Below are 15115 nucleotides of genomic sequence, written 5' to 3' on the forward strand. Positions count from 1 at the left end.
TATATATAATAACAAGCTGTGACAGTCAAATGCAATGTTGTAGCACACTGCTTGAACTTCAGTAACGTCATGTTCGTGTTCAACAGTAGTGACATATTGTAACCAGTGCAGTTTACTAATGTGACAGTTCTTACCTCCTCCCAGTTGCTTTCATTAAACGCATTTTTGTATTTCTGTGTTTTAAACTTCTCCATAAATTCATCCATGGTATCGTCACTGTCTTCGTCTTGCGCTAGTGCAGCCATCGTTTTACTTATTAAATTAATTCTACGCTATATTCCACTTAAACAACTGTAGTACTGGATGTACCTTCTTCGTCACAGTGTTCAAAGAGTATCCGCTAAAAGGAACTAAACCTAAAACTCCGAAATGCGATAAATCTGTGAACAAATTATAGCAAATAACCACATGGCCTCCGCAAGCAAGATGTTCCGGTTCTGCTTGACACACATCAGAGACGTATTACCGCCACCAGCTGGTCTGGAGTGAAACAAAAACATGTTTTCTGTCGATGACACCACGGAGAAGGATATCTTAGAAAGTCAAGTGTCATATTGTAACACATATTTAATTGACCACGTATTTAAATCAAGGTTGCATCATTTATTTATCTTAGACAGCCATGAAATATTGGTCTCTGCATCAAATGTGCATGTCAGAATTCCTGTTTTGTGAGTTATAATGACATAACTCTCCCACATAAAAATTAAAACTTATTTCACAAAAATAAAGGTAAAAATTTGCTAAATGCCCTATCAAAATTAATCCTTTGAACTTTTTTTACATGGCCATTTTCAAGTGCGCATACTGATTGGAAAATTATGTATTAAATATGCTTATTATTAGCATAAGCTACGTTCTGAGCTGACTTTAGCTACCTTCCATTAAAGTATTTGGCAACACTTACCTTAACTTGCTGACAGCATGTCATTACTTTTTTTTTTTTCAAATGCTTTAAATAACACTAAGTGAATCTTGGTGACTATCATGACAAGAAATGAAAAAAGACAAAAATATAACAAACAGAGCCATTTTATTATCAATATTTCCTTGTTATAACATTACAGAGATTTCTACATCACATACTTTTCTTACAGACACAAGCAATGCTTGAACTCTCTTGAACACATAGCCTGTAAAATGTACACAAAAATGTCATAAGTCAATATTAGATAAGATAGTTTCAACTTTACTTAAAAGATCCACTAGCCCGTCTTTACTTAGGAACACGGTCTCTCCACTCTGCTGACAAATCACCTCAAAGCTGGGCAGATCCTCTAGAGCTTTCTGTCCTACCACCACCACATATGGATACCCCAAAATTTTAGCATCCTTCAGTCGTTTACCAATAGTCATCTGAACCCTGTCATCCAGTACCACCTCTCCTCTCAAGTTTGGTAGACTGTTTCCCAAGCTTTGAGCCAGTTCCTCAGCCACTTGTGTGGCTTCATTTGCTTTGCTGCCCTTTTTAGGTGGCAGGACACACACTTGATAAGGAGCGATCAACCCAGGCCAGCAAATAGCATCCTCGGATGACATCACCTCTATAGAAGCAGCAAGTATTCGAGTGACGCCAAGTCCAAAACACCCCATCTCAGCCACTGCAGGCACATTGGATGCATTGATGAACAAGGCCTTAAACGCCTGTGAATATTTTCTGCCGAGGTAAAAAGTGTGCCCCACTTCGATGCCTTTGGATTCACACAGTGTGCCCTTTTTGCACTGTGAGCACTCAGTCTGCCCTGGTTCCATGGTTTCAATGTTGGCAGAGAAGCCACAGTTTCCACAAACAAGTAACTGGTCTTCGCCAATGTCTGCTGGCAGCTGAAACTCATGGGAAAGTGTGCCTCCTATGTTGCCCGTGGCAGCTTGTACCTGCACCCACTTCAAGCCCAGTCGGTCAAATATCCGTCCATAAGATTGACACACAGAGTGGTATGTATGAAGAGCCGCCTCTTCATTAATGTCAAATGAATACATGTCTTTCATGTAGAATTCCCGGCCACGTAGGAGCCCAAACTTTGGCTTCTGTTCATCACGGAACTTGCGTGTTACCTGCAAGACATAACCATGTTATTTACTTACATACATAACAGACTTACATGAAAGCATCTCTAAAACAGTAGTTAGGGCTTGAGAATAAGAAAGACACGATTGGGCCATTGCCGCTGGTGTCACAAAGGTTTACCCAGACACCCAGTCATCCAGACAGCATGCCAATACTGAATTGAGCTGCGCTTGAACGGACAAATACACACTGAATTTTGTCAAAATGCCCATCTTGGCAAGTATCCTCGCAAACACATTCGGTTATTTCTTAAGTTAACGTAAACAACTGAAAAAGAAAATGAATGTATATTATAGCAGGTCTTCAAACAACAATAGGCAGAAAATCACTCACTTGCTCTAGCAAAAATAACTTTGTTAACTTTCTTAAGGATTACTCTAATTCATTTATTGAGTCAAAAACTATGCAATATTTTTTTTAATTTAATTGCTTTGGAATTCTGCACCTGATTACTGCTGGTTGACCTACTTGAAGACACATATGATTTTTTCTCCTTCATTTGTATCTTGGTTCTACAGTATTTATTTGTGCTATTGCTCAGAATTTGTTACTTTATTACTGATTGTTTACTTGTTTTTATTAGTTTTTATTAACTTAATATTAGTTAGGTTTGTAGTTTTTTTGGAATTGAGAATAATGAAATTGAATGGTATCTAAAATGTTGGTGTCATAACCTTATTTATTAGAATACAAGGAAACATGGGTCAAAAAACAACAAAAACAATAGACCTGACTATTTTTTAATTCATTCACTCATTCATTTTATTTAATTTAATTTTATTGCCAGTGACAATTTTGGCTAGGCAAGTAAAAATTTCAACCTAAATCTGAAAAATCCTTAGCGTTGAGCCCTATTTTTTTTTTAAAAAAGCATTAGTAAAAATACCTGGTACAGCAGAAGTGGCAGCTTCTTGTAAGATATCGTCGTCTGGGAAGCAAAAAGCTCTGTGACTGCTTCTTCATGAGTCGGCCCGAGGCAATATTCAGCATTGTGGCGATCCAGTAACCTAAACATCTCTTTCCCCATAAGCTCCCAGCGGCCACTCTTCTTCCAGAGTTCTGCACTGCACAGTGCCGGCATGTCAACTTTCTGCCCACCGATCGCATGCATCTCTTCATCAATGAGCCGAACCAGCTTCTCCATGGACCTCAGAGCGACCGGTAAGTAATAGAAGCAGCCAGGGTTAGAGGGATGGATAAGCCCTGTCTGCAGCATCAGTCTCTGGCTGCGGCATGTCAAGTCTCCTCCGTCCTGACCCTCCCGGAGGTTGGACGGCTGGAAGAGGCGAGACACGAGTGGTGGTGGGATGGTTGGTTTGGAAGGGACAGGGACAAGGGGAGAAGTGTGGATGGCACATTTGATGTGGCTTCTTTTTAATGCTTTGAAGAGCGTCCTGGACAGGAGGGCTGGGAGCTTGCGATCACAGTGATGCATAAACACTTCCATTTTTTGACAGCTTAAATTCTGTCAGACTTTTAATGAAGAAACAAACAGAGAACACCACGAACAAACAAAGGTATGGTTTACAGTGGAAAATAGATTATTCCACACAGAGTATGCACCTGCAGAAAAATTTTGGGAGAAAAAAAAATACAATTAATCAAAAAATAAAAAAAATATCAAAAATATATAAAAAAAAAAGAAACATTCACAAAAAAACCTTTATATGAGAGAGAGAGAGAGAGAGAGAGAGAGAGAGAGAGAGAGAGAGAGAGAGAGAGAGAGAGAGTGAGAGAGAGAGAGACTTATAGTTATGAACTATTTTTATATTTTAATCATTGTCTCCGAGTATGTTAACAGGTCAAAATGAACACTCTGCTGTATATTATAGGCAAAACAACTAACGTTACAAACAAATGTTTTCAAAACTCCAGCTGCAGAATTAGATACTTTAGCTCTGATTTACCTGCTGTCTATGGGACGTCTGGCTAAGCGAACAGACATGCACATTGTATCACAGAACAAACGACAAAATATCAAACTTACCGTGTTTTGTGTCCTGCTTATATCTATAAAATCGTGTCAGATGACTGTACACATAAAACTTAAAAAAACATGGTTGTACGCAAAAAAAAAACTAAGCTAAAATGACCTTCTTCTTCTGGTAAACCGCGCAGCGTACAAGTGCAGCACACCGCCGCCTGCTGCATGGAGGTCGAAAAGCGCACTGCATGGTCTAGTAGGAGGAGCCTGTTTCTATGGAAATTTCAAACAAAAAGCCTCAGCACCGGTTTGTTGTCCTGCATGTAACTTCAAACCATCAAGCTAACCGCTTCTGTATTATTTTTCGCTTTTAAAAGTGTGAAACATGTCTAACACAACAGTCAAACAGAAGAGAACCGCTCTGAAAGTCGCCAAGTAAGTTCATACATAACAAAAGAGCAAGCATGTCACCAGTAACGTTACATACGTAATGTATGTATATGAGTTTCAAAGTAGTGTCCTAAGATTTGACATGTCATTATACTACTAAAACTATTTCTAAACAGCATATTTAGTCCTTTACGATTTATTAGGTTGGCTTGAATTGGTTTGTTGACGTTTCCACCTTATTGGCTAAAGCAGGTTTTTTTTTCTTCCAGGTCATCCAAAACACTGAATGTATCTTCTGGAGTATTTCGTGTGAATCAAAGCATCACAAAGACCATCAACCCTTCAATCAGCGGAAAGAGCTTCAGCTCAGCAAGTGACAGTAAAGTTCTGGACAAGAGCTTGGCCCAAACACCAAAACACACTGTACAGGTAATGGGTGTTTTATTATGAATATGTATGTGGTACTGTATTCCCTAAATTATGTTTTTCTTTTCTTCCTACATTTCTACATTTTTGTACTTACTTCGCCAGGTGTTTGATGAACATGGGCAGGATGTCACTCCTCACCCATTATATAATCCAGATCCTGGGGTTTTACAGCCTAAACAAGGAAAAATATTCCCTGCACATGATACATCATGGACTACTGTGACAGACTTTCCCTCTGTAGCCTTCCAGACCACCAACGCAAGCTTTACTGGACCATTTACAAAGTAATTGAGGGGAAATGTCAAAATATTACTTCTTTGCAGCCCTTGGAGTGAACATAAATCTCTATACCATACAGAACTATCCCACTTTTGCTGCTATAGTAACAAAAAGTGATCTCTGTTGTCATGTCAGGTCTTTTTTCGGGAGTGTTTCAGCATCCAGAACAAGCCAGACAACAGAATCAGTGACTGATGAAACTAAAGACTTGTTAGTGAAACCAGACTTGTCCAGCAGTCTTTCAGGTTTTTATTCCCTTCATATTTTTAATTGCCAAGTTTCCTCATTATTCAGTGAATTAACGTCCCAATGTAGCATTCTGGTATTCCACAAAATTTTGTTTTTTTTTGCTCCATACAGATGTTCAGGCTCGCAGAGAGGAGGTGAAAGAGCAGGTTAGGGAGGACATAATAGACAGGGTGGTGGATTCTTACCTGACTGAGACGGAGACCATCTGGCTGCTGGACATTCCTGCAGTGTCTGTGTCAGAAGATTCAGAGGATGCTGAAGCAGTCAAGTGAGTCACATTTATTATCATTTTCCCAGTGATAAAGATTTAGTTAATTCTGTTAACTAGGATGACATTTGACTTGCCAGACATTCAATTTATTAGTATTTCTTTTGACTAGCTAGACACACTCAGTCACTTTTTCCGTCTTACAAATCTTTTTCTGTTCTTGGGTTTTAAAGGGAAAGAAACAAAGCTTACACAGAACTGTGCAAAAACAGACTGGGCAATGATAAGTATGTGGAGCGATCAATGCAAACATTCAATGATGCACCAAAGACGAAGGAGGTCCAAAGTGATAGCATTACAATGGTAGACAAAGGTAAAATGTCAATACAAAGTATATTTACTGCATAAGCTGCCCTTGAAATAAAAGAGACTTCATTATTTAAATGCAGTTTTTAATGTCTCAACCCAGCTGTAATGTCCAGCACCTGGGACATGTATGATTCATTCTGCAATAAAGGTGATGCCAGTGAAAACATTGTGGTGTCTGCTGAAGGAAAAAAGGCGACAGTCCCAGACTCCTCCTCAATGAATCACCTCCTGAACCCTAGTGGTCCTGACCAGAGCATGTCCGTGTTCAGCACCACCAGTACAGGTAATTATTTAAAAAAATAAATGTTAGAGCAATGGTTCCCAACTGGTGGATATATGATCATGTAATTATGCATAGTTAGGATATGAAAATAAACAGCTTCTGCATCCAGTCATACTGTGTGCTATTATGGTGCAAATTTATCTGTAATTCGGGAGAAGCTAAACAAATAAAAAGACATCAACACTGAAAGGTTAAATTATGACAGCTCATGAAAGGTCACGGTACGGTGGATGTAAAAAAAAAAAAAAAATCTTATGTATTATTATAATATCAAATTTTATATATATATATATGTATGTATGCCTATAATACATTCTTCTTTTCTCTTCCTTTTGTTTCATATTTGGCTCTTTAAAACAAGCAATTCAGTTACTGCACATTAAATTATGAAAATGGTTAAAAATACATATATTTTTATCCTTTTAATTTAGTCAGTGGCTCAAGCGCTCATCTTGAAAAGATGACTTGTGTGCTTCCGGTGGAGGAAGAGCCAGACCTTGAGCTGATCTTACAGTCGGACAAATTCAAGCAGGATCTGGCCGTGATGGAAAGAGTGGTTCTGGCCAATATCTTCCAGCCCAAGCTTGCTGCATACAGACAGCTGCCTGTAATAGAGGGTGATGATTTTTCATAGCATCTTAGATCTGAAGTTAAATGTAGCAGTAGTCTTTTGTCACTGAATTGAAACATTTGCTGCTATGTTGAACAGACCCAGACTGTGTGCAGACACAAATAGAGGAGGAAAGCTGGACAGAGCAGTCTAAAAACTCCCTCAGCCCATTCCTTGAGCATCTCTGGGTCTTCAAGTGTGAACTCACCAAGGGACGAAATGTTAGCAGTATGACCTGGAACAAGAAAAACCCAGTAATATCTATCTTACCAACACATTTCAGTCACAATTTTTTTGTTCAGTTGTTTTTTTTAAATCTTCACCTGAACAACATGTGATTCCCTGCAGGATCTTCTTGCTGTGGGATATGGACAGCTTGATTTCAAAGATCAGAAACCTGGACTTGTGTGCTGCTGGTCATTGAAGAACCCCACGGTATTCTGCTCACTTTAGAACAAAGATAAATATCAGATTTAGCCAGTGCAACAGTGTTTATTAAGTATTTTATTTGTACAGAGTTGTTCATTTAAATATAGTGTTCATCAACAGTGGCCCCAAAGATAATATGTGGACATGCAGACGCCACTGTATTTTTTACCCTGTTTGTAAGCCTTAGCATGTCATATGATCTTGTGTTTCTGTGAATATTCTTTGTTCATATGTTTCAGTGGCCTGATCGAATCTTTCATTGTGAGAGTGGAGTCACTGCACTGGATTTCTCAGCTTGTAATGCCAATCAGTTGGCAGTAGGAATGTATGATGGCACCATTGCCATCTATAATGTGCAGACCACAGAACAGACACCCATCATCGACAGCAGGTGGGGCTGTGAGCATTCCTTCTTTTGATCAGCAACAGGAAGTCACAAGAGGTTTCTCAGTGGTTCTCATCTGGTGCAAAATGATGTGCATATAGTTAGGGTAGCAATATAAATAGACTTCAGAGACATCAAAGATCATACATTCAGTCGAACTCTGTAATTTGCTTGGTAATTTATCTGAAATCTAGCTAATTATTTATTCCTTATATTCAGAGGATTCATTTATGAGGCTGGTAAATCACATTTCTTTCTGCATGTAATTTTGCATATGGCTTTTGCTATGGAGTTCATGATAATTTCTAATAGTAATTTTTGTTTACTTTTGCATGATAAACAATTTTTGTACTATGTTGACACTTGATGAAAAAAAAATGCATACATACATAATTAAAACCAGTTGAGAATTGCTGATCTATATAACCTGAAAGTCATATGGTGCCTATATGGAGTGTATGCATATCAAAACTGTATTTTTTTAACTAATTCTGAAATATTAAAAAGACTTAGCCAAGTCTCTTAAGAACTTGTATGACCAACTAGCAGTTAGCCAAGGGGTTATGCCTCTTATTTTTTGGTATTCAAATTAGACCAATCTACATTTTTATGTAACAGACTTTTAAAAATGATGATGAAAAATGAGATGACAAACAGTTTGTGTACACAATGCTGTCATCTTCTAACAGTGACTGCGCCAACATGCACGCGTGTCCGGTGTGGCAGCTCAGATGGGTGGATCATGACACAGGTCTGGCTGGAGAGGATAAAGGGGAAATGCTCATCTCTGTATCAGGTGATGGAAGAATCAGCAAATGGATCCACTACAAAGGCCTGGAATGTGTTGGTATGTTCAAATGGAAAAAATCATTTAATTGCCTTCTTATTTTTCCATTTTTCAATCTAACACAAAACAAGAACACAAAAACACCTTTACATTTTATATTTAAGTCATATTTGAATTAAAGAGCAATCATGTTTATCTATGCTATGTGAAATTGTGCAGGCAAAATCCAGTCATTTTAATAGGAATCTGTGTGACTGGGAGTTTTGCATAAGGGCAAAATAAATCCCATGCAGATGTGACTACTCCTTAATACTGTACAATCGGGGCTAAAACTAATATTTTGCCATAACTGGTGACTTGAAAAAATTAACTGGCGGCTATTTTTACAGACCATGAAATTGTGCATTATTTTTGTTGTTGTTGTTTTTGTTATTATTATTATTGCTATTATTATTATTTTATATAACAAAAGTACAATCACAGTACTCATGTTTATGGTTGTTTTTCCTTTGCGTTCAAATATTATGAAGGACCAAACCTGCAGAAATTAAAAATAAAATAAAACAAATATATAGATAAATAAATAAATAAATAAATAAATTTAATAATAGGGGGAAAAATAAATAAATGACTTGACACAAATATATTTAATTTGTAATTCAATTAATCCTTTTAAATATGAATTTAATATATTTGTATATATTTTTTTCCTTTATGTATTATTTTCTGTACTTAATTTTTGCATTTATTTTTATTCTTTTTAACTTTTATTTACTTATTCTTTCATTTATTTTTTGAGTTAATTTATTCATTCATTCATTCATTCATTTTTACATCCTTTAGCAAACTTCCACCCTCATTTCCATGTTGCACACAGAAAAGTAAAAATAAAAAAATGAATAAATAAATCTGGAAATAAATACATGTGGGAATAAACAAATATACAAAAAAAAAATGAATGAATAAATACATTTAAAAATAAATAAATACAGAAAATAATACATAAAAGGAAAAAAATAATAATTACATTTAATTTAATTACAAATGTACTATATTTGTTTTTATCAAGTCATTAGTTAATTTATTTTCCTGGTATTACATCTCTCTCTCTCTTTATAATCAGACTAAACCATATGCCATTTTTAGGCATATTTAGAACTAACAGCAAAAAAGTTACCGGCCGCCTGGCATGTAACACTGTTTTATACCTGCCAACACTGATTTTTACTCTGATTCGGAGCTTGGCGAGTGTAAATATTAGGCCCTGTGTATAAATATATATCATGAGGATACATGAAACTATAGCACAATAGTGACAAGTTTAGTTGTTTTTATTTGAAATAGCCTCATTTCTGAATGTTTGAGCCATGTGTTGCCTAATTTGTAATTTGTCTGAGTTAGATCTGATGAAACTAAAGTCGCCTAACATGATAGTCAACAACCAGCGATGGAACCCGAAGATCTTATCCCTGGCTCCGGGGCTGTGCTTCGATTTTCATCCTAATGTGAGGCCTACCTTGAAAATAGTAGTACATCTTCCATATGCACACATAATATCAGAAAGCTGTGAAAGACTTATTAGCTCATGCTGTTATTTTGCAGGATTCAAAAGTCTACCTGGCTGGAACAGAGGAAGGTCATATCCACAAGTGCTCTTATTCCTATAACGAGCAATTTTTGGAAACGTACAAAGCCCACACAGTATGTAGAAATGTTTGTCTGGTTTTTAAAGTGCCTTCATGCATCTTTAAACACTTTTTTTTCTATTCACTCTGTACTTTTCCCTAGGGTCCGGTATATAAGGTTACATGGTCACCATTCTGTCCAGACATTTTTCTAAGCTGTTCTTCAGATTGGACTATTTATCTGTGGAGGCAGGACCTTTCGAAGCCCGTGCTGGGTTTCACCTCTGGTCAGAAGGTTGTGTTTGATATCATGTGGTCCCCACACTGTGCTACTGTCTTTGGAGCTGTCCGTGAGGGCAAGGTGGAGATCTGGGACCTGAGGGTCAGCAGGTAAGTTCTTGCGTTCTATTCAATAACATTTATAGTTTTGAATAATAACAATTTGAACATAATTTTTGGTGCTCAGTCTTCCTATCCATCAATTTACAATGCACTCCATTTTGTTTAACAGTCTGGACCCGACGATTGTGAGTGTGACCAATCCGGGAGTGAATCCGACGGCTCTGCTGTTCACCCCCGAGACAGACTGTGTTCTGGTGGGGGACAGTGAGGGGCAGGTCACTGTGTACAAGCTGAAGAACCTCCCTGCTGGAGACAGCACACAGGTCAGGCCTTATCTGTTCATTTCCATGATGTTCGATCTGTGCCATACTCAAAGTTACCCATTTATATCTCTTGTGTAGGTGGAGGCGTTGGAGGATGTTATTCGGACCACACTGTCCAGTAAACACACATTAGGAAAGACTGACAGAGATGCATAGGAGGGTCAGGCTGTTTGTCTTTACCACTCCATCATCATCATTTATATTCTCTGGCAGACTGAGCGACTCTGCCTGTTGCACACTGCTTGTTTGTGCTTCTTTGTAGGAATAAAAATACTCCTACAAAACAATGAGCAATCTTTTTGGATAAATGTCTAAAAACCTAAATTATAACAAAATTATAGTATGGTGAATTATTTGTAATTTTGATTAGGTGAATGTATTTGTTAAGTCTTTGGTCATTATGAGTAGTATAACAACATCGCTTTCAAAACTATTTAACAAGAAGTATAAAATATATATTGTAAAAAAAAAAGAAACCAAAGAATTTGAGATAGCAGGCTTGTATTTCAAACAATCTATTTTGAAAGCATTTTTTGAAACATTTTTTTTTCCCCGGTCATAAAGTACTATACTGTATTGTCATACGATATTGTTTTTGTCTTTTCGTGAGAACCACAGACAGAATGTAAGTGTTTGTTCTATGGTAATGGAGAGAGAGTTTTATTACCACTTGGCCGCCACACTTATCTACAACATGAGAACCACATCACACTTTTAGAAATGAATCATTATTGAACTGTTTTTCTCTCTTACATCTCTGAAAAATCTATCATCTGAGCTTTTTAGTACAAATCAAACAATTTAGCGAAGAAGATGCCACTCAGCTGATATAAGAGAGCTTTAAAAAAAAAAAAAAAACAGCTGTGACATTATGACAGGAAATGGATCCTGCTTGTTTACTAATGTATATGGGACTTTTAATCCATCTGGCATATGGTCATTTATACATTTTAAACACTTTCCCCAAATGAATTTTTGTGTTGAAGGATAAGTTTATAATATATTATATTATATTAAAGTATATTACTGTAAGTATATTATATAAAGTATGCTTTCTGAATTACAAATTCAATTAAGAGACATTTGTAATATAATATAATATAATATAATATAATATAATATAATATAATATAATATAATATAATATAATATATATAATATAATATAATATTATATTCAGTGTTTCCCTGCCTTTGGCCTGAGACGCTGGGATAGGCTCCAGCATTCTCATAACCCTATTGGTTTGGTGGATAATATAATAATCAAAACAATGTTTCCGAATGTCAACTCTCACTTGCAGCTTATATTATATTATATATTATATTACCTTCAATACCTTTTGCCATCATTTTTGACTTAATATAGAATAAAATGTTAAGTAAAAATTGAAAAAGCCACATTTTCTATGCTTTCTAAAATTTAATTAACAGACATTTAATATAATATAATATAATATAATATAATATAATATAATATAATATAATATAATAAAGCAATATTTATAAAAATATTTTACTTGTAAGATTATAATCACTTGATGTACCATAAATGTCCTTCAACACAAAATCTCATATATTTAAATTGCAATTGAATCCAGGAAACAAACTATCATTTACTTCTTCTTCTTTCACAAACTATCACTTACCTCTCCTTTCCTTCCTTCCCTTAATATCTTTATACCAACCTTTCTTTCTTTCTTTCTGTAATAGGTTGATACCAACTACATTTGTATTTGATGAAAAACCTTTTGCTTAATATTCTTCCTTTATTATGTGTCCTTGTATTGACCACAGACTTTTATGTTCATATTCATAGATCATATTATTAATCATCTCATGGGGCCCAGCATCAGCCATAAAACCATAATGCCTGGGATTATAGCCAAATTGCTCATTTGCACTACTTTTTCTCATAGACCAACTAGGTTTAAGGTAACAGAATTTGATGGTCTCATCAGCAGATAGTGGACATCTGTTTTGCTCGGGAAGCAGCATTGGGTCTTTATGTGACTAGATTATCCATTCATTAAGGAGAATATCACTGCAATGAGACCATTAAACTGGAGATGTTAAGAGACAACAGCTTGTACCTAAGGATGTTATTTCATTCCAGATTGGGGCAGTAAAGCACCTAAATACCTGCTGGCCTTTGTTTTCCGATCAAAGTTGTTTGATTTGAGGTGATCGAGTAAGTTGGGTGGGGTTTGGACCGGATGGAACAGTCCAGCGTGAGCTGTCCAACATACCGCCATAAATTGGGGTCACGTCTCATGGGCTAATCAGACGTTCGCCAGACCTGAGAGGGCTTGGCAGAAGATACAGACTACCCAAAAGATACAGAAGAAAAAACATAAGACAAAAACAAAACGTAAGGACAAGGGCAGAACAGGAAGCCACAATGAGAGGTTTTCACTGTCCTGCTCTGCTGCTGCTGTGGGCTGTGTGTAGTGTGTTAGACGTGCAGGCTGACGTGAAGACAGTCAAGCTGTGCGGCCGAGAGTTCATCCGTGCCATCGTCTACACGTGTGGCGGCTCCAGGTGGAGGAGGTTCAGCAGTCCGCAGGATATGGAAGGTGAGTTTGCTATAGCAGAGATTCATGTCAAAATGCTGGTGTCAGTGTTGGGCTTTAGAGCAAGTCTAGTTAGTTTGTTTATTATTTAATATGAAATCAAGTTGTTTTCTACCCTTTTAAAATGTATTACATTAAACCTCTTTCTATACAAAATTAATTGTAGTTATCTATTTTAACAATATGAATACATATACATTTTAACCAAAGCGACTTACAAATGAGAACAATGGAAGCAATCAAAATCAACAGAGCAATGATATGCAAGTGCTATGATAATATTTATATGTTAATTGTTCTAACATAATCATTGTTGTATGTGCATGTGAGTACTGTATATTTTATTAATAATATATTATTTATTCTTCCAACAGCCCTGTCATCCTCTAGAAGTTCTGTTTATTCATTTTTAATAGAATCTAGATTAAGAAGTTTAAAATAATTAAAAAAAAAATATTGCAATTAATACTATATAACAAAGAGATGGAAAATATATATATATATAAGAAACTGTTTTTAAAAATACTGAATTTTATATATATATATATATATATATATATATATATATGAAAAAATAAGGTTCTAGTTATATATATATATAAGAAACTGTTATATCTACACACATATATAGAAAATAAGCTATAAAACAATGAAAAAATAAGGTTCTAGTTTGAACAAGCATGACAAACTAAATGTCCCCCCCCCCCAGTTTATTTGACATTTACATTTATAGTTTTTTCTCTAAACACTGTTCTATAAGTTGCTATGAAACAAAAGTTTTTGCAAATAACCTATGATTGTATCTGTGCATCTCTTACTCTTTTCTGCCCTTCAAGTAAGTCTGATGATATTTAACAGAGGACTGCTTTAATTGTATCAGTGAGAACAAATCTCCTTTAGTCAACAGATAAACAACGTCTGGTGATATCACATTTCCATTAGACTGACACAAGTTGAGTTAAAGCAGAAAAAACCCTGTGTCATTTTCTCCTGCCATCACATCACTTCAGACCTGATTACATGTGTTATAGACTTAAAAATATTAGTACAAATGTTAACTTTGTTTTTTGTGTTTGTCATCGCACAGGGTTTTTAAATGGAGATCTAAACAGTGCTGAGGATCTTAGCGAGAGTCTGGGATCTGACCTGGCCAGGCGAGACCTGGACAATGTTTGTTGTCAGTTTGGCTGCAAGAAAAGTGACCTCACATTGCTCTGCTGAGAAATGAAGTTTTTTCTGTTTGTCTCACCATGTTTTCTTCCACATCAAGTCCAAATGAATATGAACACTTCTCAAGTGTACTCTAAGTGTACAGTCAGTTGTAATTCATTGAACAGCTTAATTTGCCAGTAGATGATGCTAATTTAGATAAAAAGCATGTCTAATTTGGGATTAGATCATCTAAGATGCACCATGAAAGAGGTTAAATATCAAGTCATCAACAGCAGTGAAACTGCATAATGAAGTGCACAGCAGTGATCATGCATTTAAAGTGTTTAATTCTAACTTGTATTTTGGAGACTTTGTCAATAAACATTATTGCATATGCATCAAAGGTGTTTATTTCCCCCATAAATGCTGTTAAACCAATTTGGACCAAACTGAGTAATAATATCTAATTATACTGAAACATTCAATTAAATAATATTATTACATAATACAGATGAGCATTTCAGGCATTATATTTTAGAATGATATTAATTGATAAATTTTAAACATAACACAATACATCCACTTATCAGGCTTATATGTTTTATTGTTTTGGAAAGAGCAAAGTAATCTCAGTATCTCAGATCTTTGTTAACATTTTTTGTACAAACACAGCTTGCACATGTTGTTGGGAAGA

General features: G+C 35.9%; 4 protein-coding genes across 5 annotated transcripts in view; 2 read left to right on the top strand and 2 right to left on the bottom strand.

The window, feature by feature from the left end:
* Positions 1-459, bottom strand: part of ttc4 (tetratricopeptide repeat domain 4) — a 4034-nt gene extending 3575 nt beyond the window's left edge. The window contains exon 1 of the mRNA XM_019080338.2: positions 135-459. Within this exon, the coding sequence (XP_018935883.1) occupies positions 135-245 (111 nt within the window). The 5' untranslated portion in view covers positions 246-459. The remainder of the gene's footprint in view (positions 1-134) is intronic.
* A 557-nt stretch (positions 460-1016) lies between these two features.
* Positions 1017-4104, bottom strand: LOC122137678 (probable proline--tRNA ligase, mitochondrial). Of its 2 annotated transcripts, none has more exons than XM_042725943.1 (3): positions 4056-4104; positions 2955-3631; positions 1017-2055 (listed from the first exon to the last, which is right to left on the bottom strand). In XM_042725943.1, exons 2-3 carry the CDS (start codon positions 3513-3515, stop codon positions 1156-1158), a joined length of 1461 nt encoding a protein of 486 aa, XP_042581877.1. In that variant the 5' UTR covers positions 3516-3631; positions 4056-4104; the 3' UTR covers positions 1017-1155. The 2 variants fall into 2 exon arrangements, with proteins under 2 accessions (XP_042581877.1, XP_042581878.1); XM_042725944.1 differs by having other exon boundaries at positions 2955-3541; positions 4056-4099.
* A 163-nt stretch (positions 4105-4267) lies between these two features.
* On the top strand, positions 4268-11722 carry dnai4 (dynein axonemal intermediate chain 4). The gene is made up of 17 exons (XM_042725946.1): positions 4268-4427; positions 4652-4811; positions 4914-5095; positions 5226-5335; positions 5451-5607; positions 5781-5920; positions 6017-6199; positions 6631-6816; positions 6909-7063; positions 7158-7244; positions 7478-7629; positions 8313-8470; positions 9812-9915; positions 10013-10111; positions 10199-10425; positions 10547-10700; positions 10779-11722. Exons 1-17 carry the CDS (start codon positions 4378-4380, stop codon positions 10854-10856), a joined length of 2382 nt encoding a protein of 793 aa, XP_042581880.1. The 5' UTR covers positions 4268-4377; the 3' UTR covers positions 10857-11722.
* Positions 11723-13068: 1346 nt separating this feature from the next.
* LOC109063262 (relaxin-3-like) lies at positions 13069-14819 on the top strand. The gene is made up of 2 exons (XM_019080341.2): positions 13069-13272; positions 14357-14819. Exons 1-2 carry the CDS (start codon positions 13098-13100, stop codon positions 14488-14490), a joined length of 309 nt encoding a protein of 102 aa, XP_018935886.1. The 5' UTR covers positions 13069-13097; the 3' UTR covers positions 14491-14819.
* Positions 14820-15115: the final 296 nt, after the last annotated feature.

Source organism: Cyprinus carpio, chromosome B6 (assembly GCF_018340385.1).
Source record: "Cyprinus carpio isolate SPL01 chromosome B6, ASM1834038v1, whole genome shotgun sequence".
Taxonomy (NCBI): Eukaryota; Metazoa; Chordata; class Actinopteri; order Cypriniformes; family Cyprinidae; genus Cyprinus; species Cyprinus carpio.